This window comes from Uloborus diversus, chromosome 9 (assembly GCF_026930045.1).
Source record: "Uloborus diversus isolate 005 chromosome 9, Udiv.v.3.1, whole genome shotgun sequence".
Lineage (NCBI taxonomy): Eukaryota > Metazoa > Arthropoda > Arachnida > Araneae > Uloboridae > Uloborus > Uloborus diversus.
In genome coordinates, this window is record NC_072739.1 from 23,783,831 (window position 1) to 23,802,203 (window position 18,373).

At 33.4% G+C, this 18,373-nt stretch overlaps 1 protein-coding gene across 3 annotated transcripts; it reads left to right on the forward strand.

Moving 5' to 3' along the window:
* Positions 1-933: 933 nt before the first annotated feature.
* Positions 934-18,040, forward strand: LOC129229838 (U1 small nuclear ribonucleoprotein C-like). 3 transcript variants are annotated; one of them, XM_054864213.1, is made up of 6 exons: positions 934-1,034; positions 6,566-6,608; positions 12,582-12,690; positions 13,258-13,350; positions 15,247-15,387; positions 17,879-18,040. In XM_054864213.1, the coding sequence occupies exons 1-6, from the start codon at positions 1,027-1,029 to the stop codon at positions 17,977-17,979; spliced, it is 495 nt and encodes a 164-aa protein (XP_054720188.1). In that variant the 5' UTR covers positions 934-1,026; the 3' UTR covers positions 17,980-18,040. The 3 variants fall into 3 exon arrangements, with proteins under 3 accessions (XP_054720188.1, XP_054720190.1, XP_054720189.1); XM_054864215.1 differs by lacking the exon at positions 934-1,034 and adding an exon at positions 1,202-1,221; XM_054864214.1 differs by lacking the exon at positions 934-1,034 and adding an exon at positions 1,802-1,824.
* Positions 18,041-18,373: the final 333 nt, after the last annotated feature.

Consider the following 18,373-nt stretch of genomic DNA (forward strand, 5'->3'; position numbering starts at 1 on the left):
CTTAAATTTCCCGAAGAATTCCTTCCGAAATGCACCAAGAGTCCACTTAAAGTGAGAAAAATACCCCTCAAACACCCCTAAAAATTTCAATGGCGCAGTCAGCGCCATGCCCAAGCTTAGGTGGGCACCCCAGACTTTACCCCAAAACCAGCTCCAAGGAAAAGAGCGCATGCCCCTAACCCCTCGAAATGCAAGAAACCCCTTAAAGTAAGAAAAATGCCCTTCAAACCCCCGAAAAAATTTCAACGGCGCAATCAGCGCCATGCCCCTCCCTTAGGTGGGCACCCCTGACTTTACCCCAAAACCAACCGCAAGAACAAGAGCGCATCCCTCTAACCCCCCCCCCCCCCCGAAATGCAAGAAATAAATAATCTTAAAGTATCCGCTTAAAGTAAAAAAATACCCCTCAAACCCCCAATAAAATTTCAATGTCGCAGTCTGCACCATGCCCCCCCCCCCCCGCTTAGGTGGGCACCCCTGACTTTACGCCAAAATCAGCCCCGAGGACAAGAGGGCATCCCCTTAAATTTCGCAAAGATCGACCCCTTGAAATGCAAGAGCCCCCTTAAAAAGAGAAAAATACCCTTCAACCCCCCCTTAAAAATTTCAATGGCGCAGTCGGCACCATGCCCCCCCCCCACCGCTTAGGTCGGCACCCCTGATTTTACCCCAAAACCAACCCCAAGGACAAGGGCGCATCGCCCTAAATCCCCCCTCCCCCGAAATGCAAGAACCCCCCTTAAAGTGAGAAAAATCCCCCTCAACCTCCTCCCCTAAAAATTTCAATGACGCAGTCTGCTGGCTATTACGCCTTAAAAATTGCTGGCTCAATAGCCCAGTGGCTATTACGCCTTAAAAATTGCTGGCTCAATAGCCCTGCTGCTATTACGCCAGTAATAGTTGCCGGGAACATGAACGCCTGAGGCTATGCCGGCGCAATAGCTGGAGAGCTATTGATCCAGTTACCGGCGCAATAGCCACAGCCTCCTCGATTATTCGATTCGATTGTTTGCATTCGCTGTCGATATGCCGAAGTAAGTTTAACATTATTATTTTGCTTAAAAATAATTTTTATGATTTTTAAATAATTTGGACTGTTTTCTATGTTTGTAAAAGTTAACACAATGTTTCATTTTTCCCCTTTTTGTTAATGAATAATTTTGGATGATTATTTTTAAGTGTTCTAATCATCAGCGGAAAAGTTATTCTGATATCTATGCTGTTTCGTATCAATTCTTATTTTTCATTTTAAATGTGTGCGAAAATTTTCAAATTAATTAATATTTATACATTGCTAGTTTTGCAGTAGATACAAATTGATTTGATTTAGGCCCCTGTCACTTTAGCATACTTTTGGAGAGTTCTTCACCTGTCCTGTCCAAAACATGTTTCTGTCGTCCAAAACCCAGCCCAGATTTCTTTTGCATAAGAATGTGTTATTTTCTTTCTTTTTTAAGTTTTATGTGTGACTTTTGCAGCAAAACAATTGAAGATTGGTAGACCAAGTAGTCAGGGTTGGGTTTTGCACTGTCTGAAACTGGTTTTCGACCGGACGGGGGGGTTTTTTACCGTCCTTAACTGCCCAAAAGTCTTAAATAAACTGTCCAAAAGTATACTTAAGCTAGGGTGTAATCTGATAAATTCGTATTACACTGCAATATTCAAAATGCATAATTGTAATTATTCATAAGTTTTAATTAATTAGTATTTGATAACATTTTTCTCCACTAACTACATAAAACTTCCTTGGAAATTCACAACAAGACAACTAATTTCAGTTCCATTTATATGGCAAAAGAATATATTATTAAATCTAATGTTTAGGTGTAAAAAAAAAGCTTAATTTTTTAATGGTTTTTGCATATAAGTTTTGCATGGTGTTTTGATGAAAATTGCATGCTAATTGAAATGTTTAATGAAAAAGTCAACTTCTAGGTAACTAGATTAGAATCAGCCGTTTAAATAGTTGCATGTATTATATTATTATTTTAAATTCGAAACATTTGTGGAGGAAAGCCCCGGATTTTTTAAACAATAATTAGGGGATGCTCTTAGCACACAGCTCTCTTTAAATAATGCTCCCATATGAAATCTGAAATTTAAAAAAAAAAAAAAACTACAGCTTCAAAAAATTCATGATGGAGAGCATTTAAATTCCTCCCTTTAGTATCACTGAGTATTGCTCAAAAACTTCGTTTTATGCAGCTTCAACTTCAAAAAAAAAAAAAAGAGAGAGCCTCAAAACCCCCTACACTAAACATCATGAACATTTGTCTGTTATTGCATTTTTTGAACTTCAATTTAAAAAAATTAGGCGTTAGGAGGTTTTACATTATTTTTCGAAAAAATTGATCGGAGGCAGCCCTAAGTCCCATCCCATAACGTCAACAAATATCACCTATAATCGCGTTTTTATGGCATAAAGTTCAAAAAATTTCAGTAGAAAGACCATGAACCTTTCCTCCCCATATCATTACCAGATATTCTAAGACTGCTTTCTTAGAACTACAATTTCACTTTTTTTTTTTTTTTTGGGTCAGAACCCCATACCCTCTTTTAGATGAGAAAAGTTTTAAGACTATTCCCGCAAAATTATTTTCTGGTTTTGCCACTGCCAAAAAATATGATTTAAAAGTACAGTATGGAGAAATTTTATAGGAAATGCCAATGAACCCCTACTATCCCCAGAGATGCCTTAAATTGCGTCTTAGACTTCAATTTTTGAAAAGTTTGAATAAGAAGCATTCGAATTTCCAATCTCTTCCATAATGTCAATAAAGATAGCTCAAAATTGCGTGTTGAAAACTACAGCTTTTGGAGAATTTTTGGGAAGTGGCATGACTTTTCCTAAGCTAAGGTCACCAAAAATAGTTTAAAATCGACTTCAATTTTGAAAAAAATTCAGGAGGAGACCCCAAAATACCTTACACCTAAAGTTTCCAAAAAGTTCCTAAAATTGCAATTTTCGACGTCAATTTTGAAAGTTTCTTCGTCAACTCAAAAAAAAACTTTTCTTACTTTTTATAAATTCATCCTTTTTTGTTTTTTTTGAGCAATCGCGATTGCTTATTGTTCTCATTTGACCGTTTTTGGTGTCCGTGCCTTTTTCAACTTGGACCAGAAGCCTTTGCAGCACCATCGCCCACCGTCCTCTGCTGGCGGCGCGGCGCGGCTGCTCCGGTTTTGAGCTATCCGCATCTCCTGGTCGGAGGCGTCCATGTCCTACACACACGCACGTTCACACACATACATACACACACATACACTCACACACACCTACGTGCATACACACAACTATGCACAAGTAACCGCCCAGGAGAAGAGGCAGACTTTGGGGGGACAGGAGCCGTTTCTAGAAACAATAACTCCAATGAGTAGAGTCCTGTCTCAGTTCGTGATTGCGAAAAATATAATTTGAATTCAAAATGTCACAATTCAAATTAATTTTCTTTTTTTTAAGGTTAATTTCTTTTTTTTTTTTTTAATTTTTTCAAAGATCAAACTTGATACTATAACTTGAAGAGTCTGGATAAGGACTTTAAGTATTGGTCAACTTATGCAAAATTCTCTGGAGGGGCGGCACATTAGGTTTTAGCACGCTGCCAGCCAACACCGTATGATCCTCCTGGGGGGGGGGGAGCGAACACTGACGAAATCATTTGAACCAATATTGTTGCATTTCTGGCCCGCCTAGCCTTCAAACATTCACAATGTGGCCCTTGAGTAAAAAAGGTTGGAGATCCCTGTTGTAGTAATTTCCTGTTTATTGGAATGAATGGTTCAGTTTGGAAGCTCTAATGGATGTTAAAATCAGGGCTGCGGAGTCGGAAGGAAAATGGCCGACTCCGACCCCGACTCTGACTCCTGGATTTTGAAACGCCCGACTCCGGATTTTTTAAAAATTGTATTTTTTCAACTCCCTCTCTCCTTCAGGGGAAGGGGGAAAACCTCTAAACAGAGATTGAAGTATTAATTCCTTTTTATGAAAATTTCGCATTTTGTTTTTTATTGTAAACCCAAGACGCATACAACGTCAGAAATTCAATTTAAAAATCAAATTTTCCAATAGTTACGAGTTAAAAAGTGAGATGACTTAAAAATCCCTTTTAAAAAATTTGAAAAGGATTATCTGTAATTTGTTCCCCTTTAATGTTTAACAAATAGACATTGATCAAATCGTGTGCTTTTAATTTTTGTAGGGAAAACAAAAACCTTTTTTTCTAAATCCAAGTTCTTGAGAGGGGGTGGTTTGCCCTGGGTGACACCCATCTGGTAGATGGTAACCAAAGTTAATTTCAGATTTTATAAAAAAATATAAATACTTTAATTCTGAAAATTTTCGCGAATATATTTTAAATTATATTTCATCAATAAAATGGCAACGAAAATAGGGCGCATATACATCAGGAGCTAATTTTACACAAAATGCGGCGGTATACAAATTTGTACAAATAGCTTTTACTATACCTATGTTTCTCATTCGCAAAATTTTTAATTTAAATTTTATTTGCTGCTTTAGAGTTAACCTTAATATGAAGATTTTAAGATTAACTGCAATTATTGAGTGTTGTAATCAAGAAATCATTTACACTTATTTTGTTCCATACTTTTTAGTGAGAATCAAGCGTATAAATAGCCTTAATAAAGAAAAAACCATTAGATTATTTCGTCGGATCTTTTGGATTCGTGCTTTCGCACCAGAACTTTTTTGAATTTGCCGTTCACCCTTAAACGTTTCAACATTAGCTACGGGCCTCAACTTACTAATTTGTTACGTTTCTTTTACTATTTTACAACTGAGATCGAACAAAACACTATATTTCTATTTTTATTTGTAAGTGATTACTTGAAAATGTTAGGCAACAAAACCGTTTGCTGACAGTTGCTATTAGTTAAGTTAAAAAGCAAGCAAACTAGGGGACGGCTACAGAAAGTTCTGTAAGCACTCAAGCTAGCTGATTGCCATAATGGCAGTTATTTTCTCATTAGTATCTTTTCATACATGTAATCGAACCAATTGGAAGTCGTTTTTTAAAAAAATGCAAGGAGAGTCAGCGAAAGGGAAAGAAAAAAAGAAGCCCGGAGTTGGAGTCGGCATGTTTTCTAACAACTCCGACTCCGACTCCTTTACCTCAAAATCAGTCCGACTCTGACTCCACAGCCCTGGTTAAAATAGCATTTCCTCTATGGAATAGGGAATGGGACTTCAAGCATCGGTCAATATAACTAAAGGTTCACAGTAATATAATAGGTGGTCGTTATATAGAGCATTGACTATATTTAGATTTTGAATTCTTTATTTGTTTTATAATAAAATAAATATTTATTCAAAAGTTAAAGAAAAAAAAATGTAAATAATATCAGCTTAAAAACAGTTTGCTATTCACCAGTAGTTTTACATCTTTTTTATATATCATTAAGTTTGAAGATTTATTTTGAAGACCATTTTACAGTTAAAACTTTTTTTCTCTATGTTTAGTGAATGAAAGATTGTGTATCATATCAGATTTTTGAAAAGAAAAAAAAAATATATGAGGCATGTTTTTAAAGTAAGGTCCGTTTTGAAATAAAAAAGAATGAATACAGCTGGAGCAAAGAAATTTTTTGCTCAAAAATCTACCACCCTTACGCTATATTTCGACATTGTCTTATGATTTTCCAAGCATTTGTCATAGTGTGGTACAGGTTTTTGTATACCTATTAGTTCAAAGTTGCCGCCTGTGTAGTCAACCATGAGGACTCTTACAGGGTTTTGGCTGGGATGTTTTTGAACATCCTCTGGGGTCTGCCCCCATCTTGCTCACAGCAATTTTCATTTGTTTCGGCATCTAAAGTCTTTCCTAGGTGGTCTGGCACAACAGCAATAATGGGCTCAGAGAACATGTTAACACATAATTGTCTACGCTAGCGGAAATTTTCCACGAATAGGTATACAAAAACCTGTACTTCGCTAAGACAAATGACTGGAAAATCTCTGGAGCAATGTTGAAACATATTGCAAAGGTGGTAGATTTTGTGCAATAAATTTCTTTGCTCTATCTGCACTCGTTCTTTTTTTATTTGAAAACGGACCTTACTTTAAAAACGTCCCTCCTATTTGTTTACTACATGTAGAACCTTGCTTATTTAAAATTTTTGTATAATTTGTCAGAAACTAAAAATTATTTTCTAAATATTTTGATTCTGTAAGTGTGTCCTTCTCTTGGTAGCAAAGTATTAAATTTAAAACTCTTAACTGTACCATGTCATGTGTATCAGTAGTCATTATTGTTGCATTTGTTTTTTAAGTAGAATAGCAGTACATTCGTTACATTTCGCTTTGATTTAAATTTTTTAGAAACATGTGCAAAGTATAAGATCAGGTGGTTGCAATTTTTCTTTTTGCAAAACATTGATTTAGATATTCATAATAAAAATGTTTTTCTAGAAAATTTGTTTCTTGCGAGTCATGGAAAGTTACAACCAGAAAAGTTATGGATTTGTAAGCTAAAAATGTTACAGATAGCCTGTTTGTAGTTATGAAATCTGTATCAATATATTTCTTTTTTTTTTTTTTTTTTTCTAGGTACTACTGTGACTATTGTGACACATATCTGACGCATGACTCGGTAAGTTACTTTGAAAATAGATACTAAAACTTTTAAAACATCAAATGACTGTTTCGGGTACCAAAAAAAAAAATCATTTTTAATTTTTGTCAGTTTTTAAAACTTGATGAGGATTAATGAAAGCCTTGTTATCTTGTCAAAGATCCAGCTGCAAAAAGTTTTAAGCAGTCTGGCAATGCAGTTGTAAAACCCCAAGTCCGGCAAAAAAATACTGATACAGTATGGGATCCTAGTTTTGGAAATCTTGAAGGCCTGAAACCTGGAACTTTTTTAATTAAATAAATCTGCTTATTTATGTATAAAATTTGGTTAAAATATGCATTTTAAATTACTAAAGTTCAGCTAGTTTGTGTTGAAAGTACAGTTCTTTACAGTTTACTTTTAACTTTAATTGATGTCGTGTTTCATGCATAATACTAGGGCCATGGAATCAAAGTCGGATTGATTTTGGGGTAAAGGAGTCGTTAGAAGAAAACATGCCGAATTCGTCTCCAGGCTTCTGTTTATTCTTTAATTTTCACTGACTCTCTTTGCATTTTTTAAAAAACTGACTACCAATTGTTTAGATTACGTGTATAAAGGCCTACTTATAAGAACATAACTCATTGGCAACTAGCTGGCTTGATTATTTATCGAACTTTCTTTAATAAATACCTAGCCGACCCTAGTTTGCTTGTTTTGCAACTTTAACTAATAGCAACTGTCAGCAAACAGTTTTGTTGTTTAACATTTTTCAACACTATCACTTTCAAATAAAAATAACAATGCATTTTTTATTTCAATCTCGGTTACAAAATAGTACATGGAGTGTATCCTGTGAGCAAGTTGAGACCTTTAGCTAGGAAGTAACTTCTGAGGGTGTTAGGTAAATTCAAATAAGTGTTGGGACGAAAGTGAAATTTCAAAAGATACGATAAAATCATTTTTCTTAAAAAAATTTCGATGTGAGGGTTTGGAAAAAATGTTTTTTCTTTATGTTTTTCACATTCTTTTACATGCATTAAAAAAGTTTTTTTGTTTAATATTATTTCTCAAAAAATTTTTTTCATTGTAATGGTTTGCTACATATAATCAGTTATTAAAATTATTTAATGAACTTATGCATTTAATTATTTAAAAGTTAAACTTGAAACAAATAGAAATAACAGATTTTAATCATGCTTTTTATTTATCTTCTCATTTGTTAATCAAGTAGTTTAGTATCATATATGTAGAAATTTATCCCCAATTAAAACTAAAATAGTAAATGAAACACATTTAATGAAAACAAACAGTACATATACGAACATCAACACATCACAATTACAAAAGCAAACGTAACTTCAGTGTATAAAACCGTCGTAATTCTACAATCATCCTCCATTCACATCTTACGTCGTTCTCGCGCTCTGCACCCATTGGTTTTGCTGTTAAGTTACCGTTAGATTATGGAGCCCATATCCACATATATATATGACTATATCTAAAGTAAAATATGAATAAAGACTTACACCTAGTGTTCCTCCCCTAACCAAAATGGAGACTGCTTCCAGATCAAGGAACAATTTAATTCTGTTGAAAGGGCACTTTTCTGTAGAATTTTTGTTGTAGAAGTTGTGCTTTTTTCTTTTCATGAAAACTGTATGCATATAAAATCCAAGTATTGAATCAATCTTATATAATTAAAAACTGAGCATATGTAACTATGTATGTCCAAATTGCTTCTCCCGAACGACAGTGGACTGACCATCGAACCAGGTATCAATGGATTTGTAATCTTCCCATCTTTATGTTTGGCTATTTAACATAATCCTTTGATAATAATTAGCGGATATATCAATTGAAAACTATTAATTATGACACTTAATTTTCAACATAAAATCCCTATTTTTCGAAGACTTTCCTCCATTCAAATTATTATTCAGTGCTTCATCTCAACTTTCTGTAACAATACTTTTATTAAAATTTGTAGAGTGAAGAAAATCATTGAATGAAAGATCTGTTGCCTTTTTTTTTCTTGAATATGAATAAATAAAATTTTGGTTTTTGTTTTGAGGCTTTTCCTGCAATCGGAGGATTTGAAATGTTTCCTTTTTGGATATTTTTCTGCAATCATCTGCAAAATTTTACTGATTTATCATTATTATTTTTTTGTTCAAGCCTGATTGTTGAACACGTGTCACTTGACATAACTTTTATATTTGAGGCGGACCGTGCAAAGCGGGGCGACGCAGATAGTTCTTTAAATAACTACTGCAAATCTTTTTGCTGTTTTGTTTAGAAGATTTATATTCAAACCAAATTTAAGGAAAAGGAGGAAAATACGTTTCAAGACCGATAAAACTGACCTCCATGATGAAATTATGTCAAAATTCAAAGGGGCAAAGAGGGCGCATTGAGAAATGCAAAAAGAGAACAAGGCTCAGTGTCCTTTTACAAAGGTCAGAGGGAAACACTAATACCAATAAAAAAGCGGAACTGAGCCTATATTATTAAATTCATTGATATTGAATATTAATTTGTAGTTATATAACAATGAATTAAGAATTTTCATTAAAATTACAAATACAGTGGAATATGGAAAATCTGAATGCACTTCCATGAAATGTTAATGAATTGTCTTTTACAAGCAGTAAGCTGTGGGTTAAATTTTGTTCAATTTTGTTAATTTTATGCACCCTTATACTAGAGGTGTAGACTGGTATTTTTCTTTGGTAGCCAGTGGCTACCAACACCAAAAACTTTGGTAGCCACTTCAAATTTTTGGTAGCCAAACATACACCCACACATATATATATATATACAGAAAAGCACCGTTTATACATTTCTCTTTGGTACATTTTTTGAATTGGTCCCTGAAGAATCCAATACATTTTAATGCATACCTATTGTACGTTTTTCCCCTTATACACTTTTTTCATACAGTCGCGTCAAAAACGTATAAACTCTGCTTCACTGTACATATATTTTATATATCTATTTATTAAAAATCTTAGCACAATAAAAATCAGTACCAGTGAAAATTGGTTAGTATTTTCCTTCTCTCATTGAAGAAATCTGAGAATGATTTGGATTGAAATAGGATGGAGGAACACATTAAGTTAAAAATCTAATATTTGTCTGACCTACTGGTTTCACTTTTCATGGAATCCCCTAGCCAACATATTTGCAAATTTAAATTTGTAGGACCAAATTTTAAAATTCAAAACCACATAATAAAAACAAACTAGAAAAATATTTGTAGTTTGCGAACAAATGGTTATTTTAAAAGTCTGAATTAGAATTGAACTAATAATAAAGTAGCTATCCACTACTCTAGAAATCTGCCTATCAACATACGACATTTAGTATCGTTTATAGAAATAATACATTTCAAATTCAACAGCAAAAAAAATATGTTTAGATTTAATATTTTCGGATAAAATTAAATTGATTAAAATAAAGCTTGTAAAAATAAATATATGAACAGGATTTATTACTTTTTAGTTATTAAAATATAACTTTCAATTATCAAAACTTCTGAAGTATTTAAAAAATGCAAAAAGATTAGCAAAACTGGTGTGCAATGTCGGCACACTTCCCGAAAATAATTGCATTTATTATTTATTAAAATAAAACTTAAAATAAGCTGACAACTTCCGACTGCCAAAAAAATTAAAATATGTTGGTACAAGATGCAAAAGGAAATCTAAAGCACAAGATGCAATTATCCTCAAAGTGCGATTCCAAAGTTATCATGGCTCCAAAAATAAATTCTTTTATTAAAATGGAACATGAAACAAGCTAATCTAAGGTAGCACACATCAAAATAACTTTTGCTTATCAAAAATATGAAGACAATTGTACAAGATGCAAAATGATTGAAAATTCAACCACGAGGTGCAGCTCCCTGCGAAGTGCGATTACAAAGGAAGCATGGCTTCAAAAATAAATTCTTTTATAAAAATAGAACATAAAAGAACTAATATAAGGTTGCATTTATCTAAATAACTTTCGGCTGTCAAAAATATTAAGATATGTATAAGATGCAAAAGGATTTAAAACTCCACCACGTGGTTATAGTTATCCGCGAAGTACGATTACAAAGAAAGCACGATTCCAAAAATAAATCAAGTCTTTAAAATAAACATAAAAATAAGCTAATTTAAGGCAGCCTGTGCCAAAATAACTTCTGATTATCAAAAATATTAATATCTGTACAAGATCCAAATGGATTGAAAACTCAACAATTCCCCGCAAAGTACGATTACAAAGGAAGCGTGGCTTCAAAAATTAATTCTTTTATTAAAATGGAACATAGACCAAGCTAATCTAAGGTAGTATACGTCAAAATAACTTTCATTTGTCAAAAATATTAAGAAATGAACAAGATGCAAAACTATTGAAAACTCAACCACGAGGTGCAGTTCCCCGCGAAATACGATTACAAAGGAAGCATGGATCCAAAAATAAATCCATTCATTAAAATCAAACACGAAATAAGCTAATTAAATTTAGCCTGCGCAAAATAACTTCCGATTTTAAAAAATATTTTTAATATTTACAAGGTGTAAAAGGATTGAAATCTAAATCACGAAGTGCAATTTTTCGCACGAAGTAATGGCTCCCTAAATAAAAAGTCATGAAAATTAAACATTAAATAAGCTAATTTAACGCTGCATCTGTCAAAATATTTTCAGATTGAAAAAAAAAATACTAGATTAAAATATTTGCAAGATGTAAAAGGAACAAGGGAAGCATATTTTCGCGAAGCAAGTCGTGAAAAGTTTCATGACACCGGTGTAAGTCGGCCACTTTAAAGTAATTTGGTACTTCTAAAAATTGATTTTTAAATCGATAGCGTATTATACAGCAGAAAAATAATGTATTTGGTGCCATGTTTAGTTTGTCACACACGTTACAGTAATCTTTCCAAAAAAAAATTTTTTTTTTCTGTAATAATGAAAAATGAACTGACTTGATGCTGGTTGTCTTCGTTTTGAAGAACTGAAATAAAGTCTTGGAAGATGTATCCAATTTTATTCTCTTTGAGCTACCTCTACTCACCATTTTCAACCTTTTAAAAAGTCATCAGAATTAGCTACGCCGCCGTATTTACGTTTCCCCTCCTCAGGCACTGCAGATGCTGCGGTGTTGACCTTGATTGGGTTCGGGGATCATGTCTGCTGGACCGCGGGGGGGGGGGGTCAGTTTTCACCCTCCCCTTCCCCAAACAATGCTCTAAACCCCGAACGCAGTGTAGGTGTAGCAAATGGGAAGTGGTCAACGAATCAGCGAGGAGAGAGGCAACATTTCAACTTTTCTTGAGGGTCAGTAAGTGACGTAGCGTCTAGACGAGTGACTACCACAGCATGAAAAACTGGATCCGAAAGCACAGTGCAATCGATAACTTCAACTTGGGGGGATTTTTTTTTCCCCTTTAGTCACCCGGTGGCGATTGGCGCTGAAATCTTTGGTAGCCATTGAAAATTTTTGGTCGCCAATTGGCGAGTGGCGACCGCTAATCTGCACCTCTACCTTATACCCCTATAGACAGGCACTTGTGAACAAGCCTGGCGCTCATATGAGGCAGTGAGAAGCAAATGTATGTAAGTCTACTATTTAAAGTTTTGAGTAAACTATGTTTAAAGTTCAGATCCTAGGTAGGCTTTCATTAAATTTTTTTTCTAAATCATGGTATACAGCAGTACCTTCTAGGGGTAGAAGTACTATTTCTTGTCTTAAAGTAGAAGAGATTCTCCCATCATTTGTACTGGTTATCTCTCAATTTTTAATTTTGTCACTTACACCTCTTTGCTTCTGACTGCCTCATATGAACAATATTTAAAAGGACAATTCTTGTATTTTAACAAGAAATTCTTTAATATAAATTTGTATATGCCAGTTACACCGAAGGGTTTGTGACTTGTACTGTTTAAGTTAACATTTTCAATATATCATATCTGCTTGTCCATTGCTTTCATTCTAGGTATAATAATTGATTCTTTCTTGTAGCCATCAGTTAGGAAGACCCATTGCAATGGGCGTAAACACAAAGACAATGTCAAGTTCTATTACCAAAAATGGATGGAGGAACAGGCTCAGAGCCTTATAGATGCTACAAGTAAGAAATTTATCTTTGAAAAAAAAAATATATATATATACACATTAGAATCTGTGTTTGATACTTTTTCCTGTTTGTATGGAAATATTTATTTTTAAAAAATCTTTCTAAATTAAAAAAATAATAATAATTAAATAAGTAAAACACTTATGCTTAATCTGCTTGCACAAGTGAGACATTTTTATGCATAATTTTGCACTTAAGTCCCAAAATTTTAAACTTGGGTTTTTAATTGTATTATATTCAAATATAAAAAACTGTTATTCATCATGATATCATCTTTAGAAAAAAAAAATGTTTACTTGAAAAATAATGATTTGTACATGTTGCGGGTGTGACTGTACAGTATGCCTGCAACACGCACAAAGCAGTTTTTCCAGGAAAAAAAAAGAAACTTCAAAAAACTTGGATTGACCCCTGATAGTTTTAAAGTTACTGAAATGGTTTAGAGTTATATGTGTCATCTAATTGTGAAACTTGAACTTTGTTATTTTGTTTTTAGCTTCTTATTTGTCTTTATGTTAGTATTTGTTATAAGTTCACTGACAAATGCTTTTTTTTCCATAGCTGCTGCCTTCAAAGCAGGAAAGATACAATCGGCACAGTTTGCTGGACCCAAGCCTCCTGGAGCAATGATACCTCCACCTCCCAATCTCCAAGGTTTTTTAATGGTTTTATAAATTTTAAAAATAAATTAGTAAATGATTTTAGATGTTTGTTCTTTTCACCTCAGGAAATTCCATGGATGAATAATTGAAGACTAAAAATGAAAAACGCAGTAAAACGCAAAATAAATTTTTTACTGGGCATCAAAAATTAGATTCGAGGTGGATTGTGGCACTAACTGCGTTTTTCACTTTTTTGCTTTATGGACTTGGACCAACCAAGATAAGTAACCTTCAATGGCACTTACTGCGCTCTCCACTGCACAGATGCTACTCTTACTCCACTGGTGGCCCCTAACAGCGTTATTTTAATTACTTTTAGGGAAGATATGCACATAAATTGTTTACCACAGTGAAATGCTTGGCATTTACTTCATTTTAATGAAAAAAAATGTTTTTTGGCCCTTAATGCGTTTTCCAATTTTAGTCTCCAATTCTAGACTTTAATAAATAAATCCAAATCGTACTTTAAATTAAAGAAGACATTTAATTGCATAATATATAATGTTCTCCACCAACAATGGGTGAGAAATGACAATAACTAAACTGTTCTGTCACATTTCTTTTGCTGTTGCCATTACAAAAGGAAGTAAAAAGCGCAGACGATAATTAGAAAAAGATATTAAGTAGAACTTTATATATTGCAGACAATAACAAAAAACAATTAAATTAAAAAGCCGTAACCAATGTTTTATGCAAAATTTAACTACCTATCTTACTGGTTTGGCTTAGCATTAAATACAGTGAAATCCTGTTACAACAAACTCCAAGGGACCAATAAAGTATTCTGCTGTAACAGAATTGTTCGAAACTTTGCTTAATTTTTATAAAAGTGTTAATTTTGCAAATCTTTCTCTAATATAATTAATACTGCAACATTGATTTTTGATTTTTCTTCCCTGCAGTTGTATTAGGGGTAGATATAGGAATGTGGTCATGGCAAGTTTTTAAAATCCTTGTTGCCACAACCATTCTTAAAGTTCTATTAAAATATGAATACTATGTAAAACACATTGGGTTACAAAAAAATCTCATTACAAGCTCCATTAAGATTTAAAATAATCCATTTTGTATTTTTTTTCCCATGTCACATACAAAAAAATAGTAGCATTATTTGTATGAACATTTTTCTCATTTATATGTAAATGTTGCTGTAGCTACCTTTTGAACTATTCACCAGTTATTGTGATGAAACATTTACAAAAAACTTGAAAATTCTTAACCATCTGAGTCATCATAAACATATTCAAATTATTCTACTTGATTAGGCCTTTTCCCAGTCCTAGATTGCCAAATTTACTAATGTTTGATTTAACAAAAGAGGCTGTCTGTCGCTTTGTCTAGTAGTCATAGAAGTCGCTGCGATTGGGAGGTTCCGGGTTAGAATCCCGGCTTGGCGATGGATGTACTTTCTCTTTCCTCTCCTTGTCCTTTCTTTGTGTGAACTTGTTGTGGTGTGAATGATTGCTACCCTATAAACAGGTCCAAAAATGGCATGTGTGTACTGTGGAAGTTGAACTTCAGATCAAATTGCGGTATAGTTGGAAAATGTAAAGCAGTGCACCGCAAATTGCTGGTACAAAACAACAACAAAAGAGACCAAGAACAAGGCGGCCTTCAAACCAAAAAAGCGGGGAATGATGATTCCCCCCCCCTCTTAACCACAGCAAAGTCTGGAATTATTTGAAAAAAAACCCTTTTTTTTAGTTTTCCTCAGTTTTTGCTTTAAGTGAAAATGTCATCTAAAATGTTGTTACCCCCCCCCCCCCCCCCGCCTCTTGGAGGCGAGTGTTTATAACTGGTTAATTTCCTACAACCTTCCACTTTTTCTGCCTCTAATTCATTTTAAGTTCAATTGCACAAAAAACTATACTTTGAAAATTCTATATAGGTCCAGCCAGGCCTGCAGTCCCTGGTCAACGAATGCCCATCATTGGCCCACCACCTATGGGCCCTATGGTTGGACCAATGCCTGGACCAATGCCTACAATGGGTCCTCCAGGCCCTATTCCGCATAACATGATGGTACCAGGTAAATTTTACAATTTTCTATTCTTTTTTGCTTGATAGAGATTTATGCCCTTTGCTACATTTTGCTTATGTATTATAATGCTTTAGATTAATGTTTTTATGAAAATGAGTTCAACACTTTTATCTTAAATCCAGCTCGGGTAAATTTTGGTTTAAATAGCTATAGAACTAAAGCATTTCATTATAATTTTCAAGGACATTAGGAGTTTATTCTGTACTTTGTATCGAATTCAAATTAGTTTCATATTTGATGGCTTTTAGTTTGATTTAAAAATATAATTGTTCTTCATTTAGAAAAGAAAAAAAAATAGAGAACAATTGCTTATTTTGTAAATTTTCAACACCAGGGAGCAATTTTTTTTACTTGTGTTGAAGAGGATATAAAGTGGACTCTCTTTATTCTGAACACTCATGGGACGAAACAAAAGTGTTCAGATTATGTGGGTGTTCATTATATTGGGATACGGGAAATGCATGCATACACATTCTATTGCATTAATGGACCATATTCAACATTTTGCCAATAGAGCTAAGATACAGGTGCTGAATTTTGGATTGGCAGCACGTATAATGTCCAATTAAACTCAGTTGAACCTAAACTGTTGCATTTCTTAATTTTTTCTATTTTAATTTAAAAAGTTTTAACCTAATGTTCAACTATAAAATATTACTATAAGTTTTTCGTACAATACCTGTAAACAAAAGAGTAATTTTAATTTGCTTTTGCATTGTGTATTCTCATGCAAGGTACGGGGTTCCAACTGTTCAAGCGAAAAAGTTTCCAGCTGAAAACTGCTTGTAGATAATCATGCTTTAAAGGATTTGAATACAACTACATACAATGGCTGGATTTTTGAAATACACAGTTCAGTGGCAGAAATTACAGGCTCATATTTCTCAGCTGATTGATTCTGTGTAATGCAAAATAATTTTTCTTCTTTTCTCCATCTTCTTAATACTCTTTAATCATTGTGATAAAATTGAGAACGCATTTCAGGTTTTTCAGTTTTGGTTCATAAGAATTCCTGAGTACTGCTTGTGAACATGTTCAGTATATGGAATAGTAATTATTGACGGGGGTTGAAAATAGCATTTATAATGCTAGGGTATTCAGAGTACAGAGAGGTCAACCTATATTAAGTCTATGGAGTTTCGCCGGGACTATCAAAATACGTTCAGAATATTGAGATGTTCACATTAGGGGCATTCCACGGTATTTTTGAAATTTATGTAGAGTCCGTAACGTGACCTTTTTTGCCATAACTTTATAATTTACCGTTTGATTTGCAAATTATTTTAATTTGAGCTGGTGTGTTGGTAGGAAAAGATCAAAATAAAATAATATGCTAATCAAACAATAAATTAAGAAGTTATGGCAAAAAAGGTCACGTTACGGACTCTACATAAATGTCAAAAATATCATGGAATGCCCCTTTAGGAAGTGTTCAGATAGAGAGTCCAATGTACATTAATTTCTTGAACTTTGAAGCAATGTACTTCTAGTTTGTTTTTATATCCATTCTATAAAAGAGTAACTATGAAGTTTTTTTTTCCTCTTCATAATTTGGTCATGCCAAGGCTGAACAAGCTTGATCTTAATTTTATTTCTACCTTCCTCAAAGTGTAAACCTTCCTAGTTGAAATACTATGCTTTATTTGTTACAAAAATGTTTGCTGAAATCTTGAGTTAATATTCCACATATATATCCACATTTCTGCTATAAATCATAAGCATTTGAATTGTTTATACTTTTTATTGTCATTTTAATTAAATGCTTTTATGGTGTCTATATTCTTTTTTCAACTGTCAAGTACATTAGCAGTTTGTAAAAATGAATTGCTATACAAATTCCGAGTTCTTAAAAAAAGATATATAGGCGCCTCAAAGCAACATTAAGATATCCTACTGTTGCGCTGTGGCGACGATATATTATTTTATTTTTTACATTTATTTGTTTGTTCCTCATGTTGATTATGTTTAATAATTTTTACTAAAACATTGGAATGCAAGGGTACTATTAAATAATGCAGTCTTTTTGATAAAAATAAAAATCTTTATTTCATTATTATCAAGTTTTCATTTGGTAAAATCTGTATCTCAGATCCAGAACGACGTAAGTCACATTATGATAATTTTACAGTAGAGAGGAAAAACTTTTTTCTGGCCCATACAAAGGATGGGAGGTGCGCTCTTTTAACCCTAGTAAAAAATTGAAAAGGATTTTTTAAAAAAAATATTACGTTCACATGGCTCGATGCGGAATAAGCCTCTACATCCAATGCACTAATAAACAGAAAATCGCAATTTTTGGACTTGCGTCACTCTGACTCTGAGGTGCAGAAATATGCTATAAAATCATTGTTTCATCATGTAAGACTTATCATAAATAATAATCATATTTAAGAGAATTCAAGCTAGAATGCTGGGGAATGGGGGATAACCTGTTGGCTTTCTTTACTCCACAACTACATGAATTTATTTAATGTTATAGGTATGCGACCTCCAGTTGGACATATTGCTCCAATGATGCCAATTGGACCTGTAACAGATGGAGCATCTCGACCGCCAATAATGATCCCACGACCACCATAAATCATGTAACATGCTTTCAAAATCATTTCATAATTTCATTTGTGTGAATTATTTTAATAAAATTTTTATCATGTAAATGTATTTATTCTTTTATAAATAATAGTTATTTTTTATGCTTAAACAACATATCCTAATACAAGGCGCTGTCTCTGAAATACTGTTTGATGAATTCTCGCAAGAAAATAAAAAATGGTGTACTAAGCCTGACGTAAAATTCTATTCAAATTCCAGCCAAAATGTTAAATGCAATGTTTGCTTTTAAAAATAAATTATCTTTTCTCTTACATGCAGATTATTGTAAACCAACTAAGAAAAATTATCTAGCCAGAATTTTTTAGCATTTTCACCAGTACCATAATTTCACATTTAAATGCCCCCCCCCCAAAGCATGATT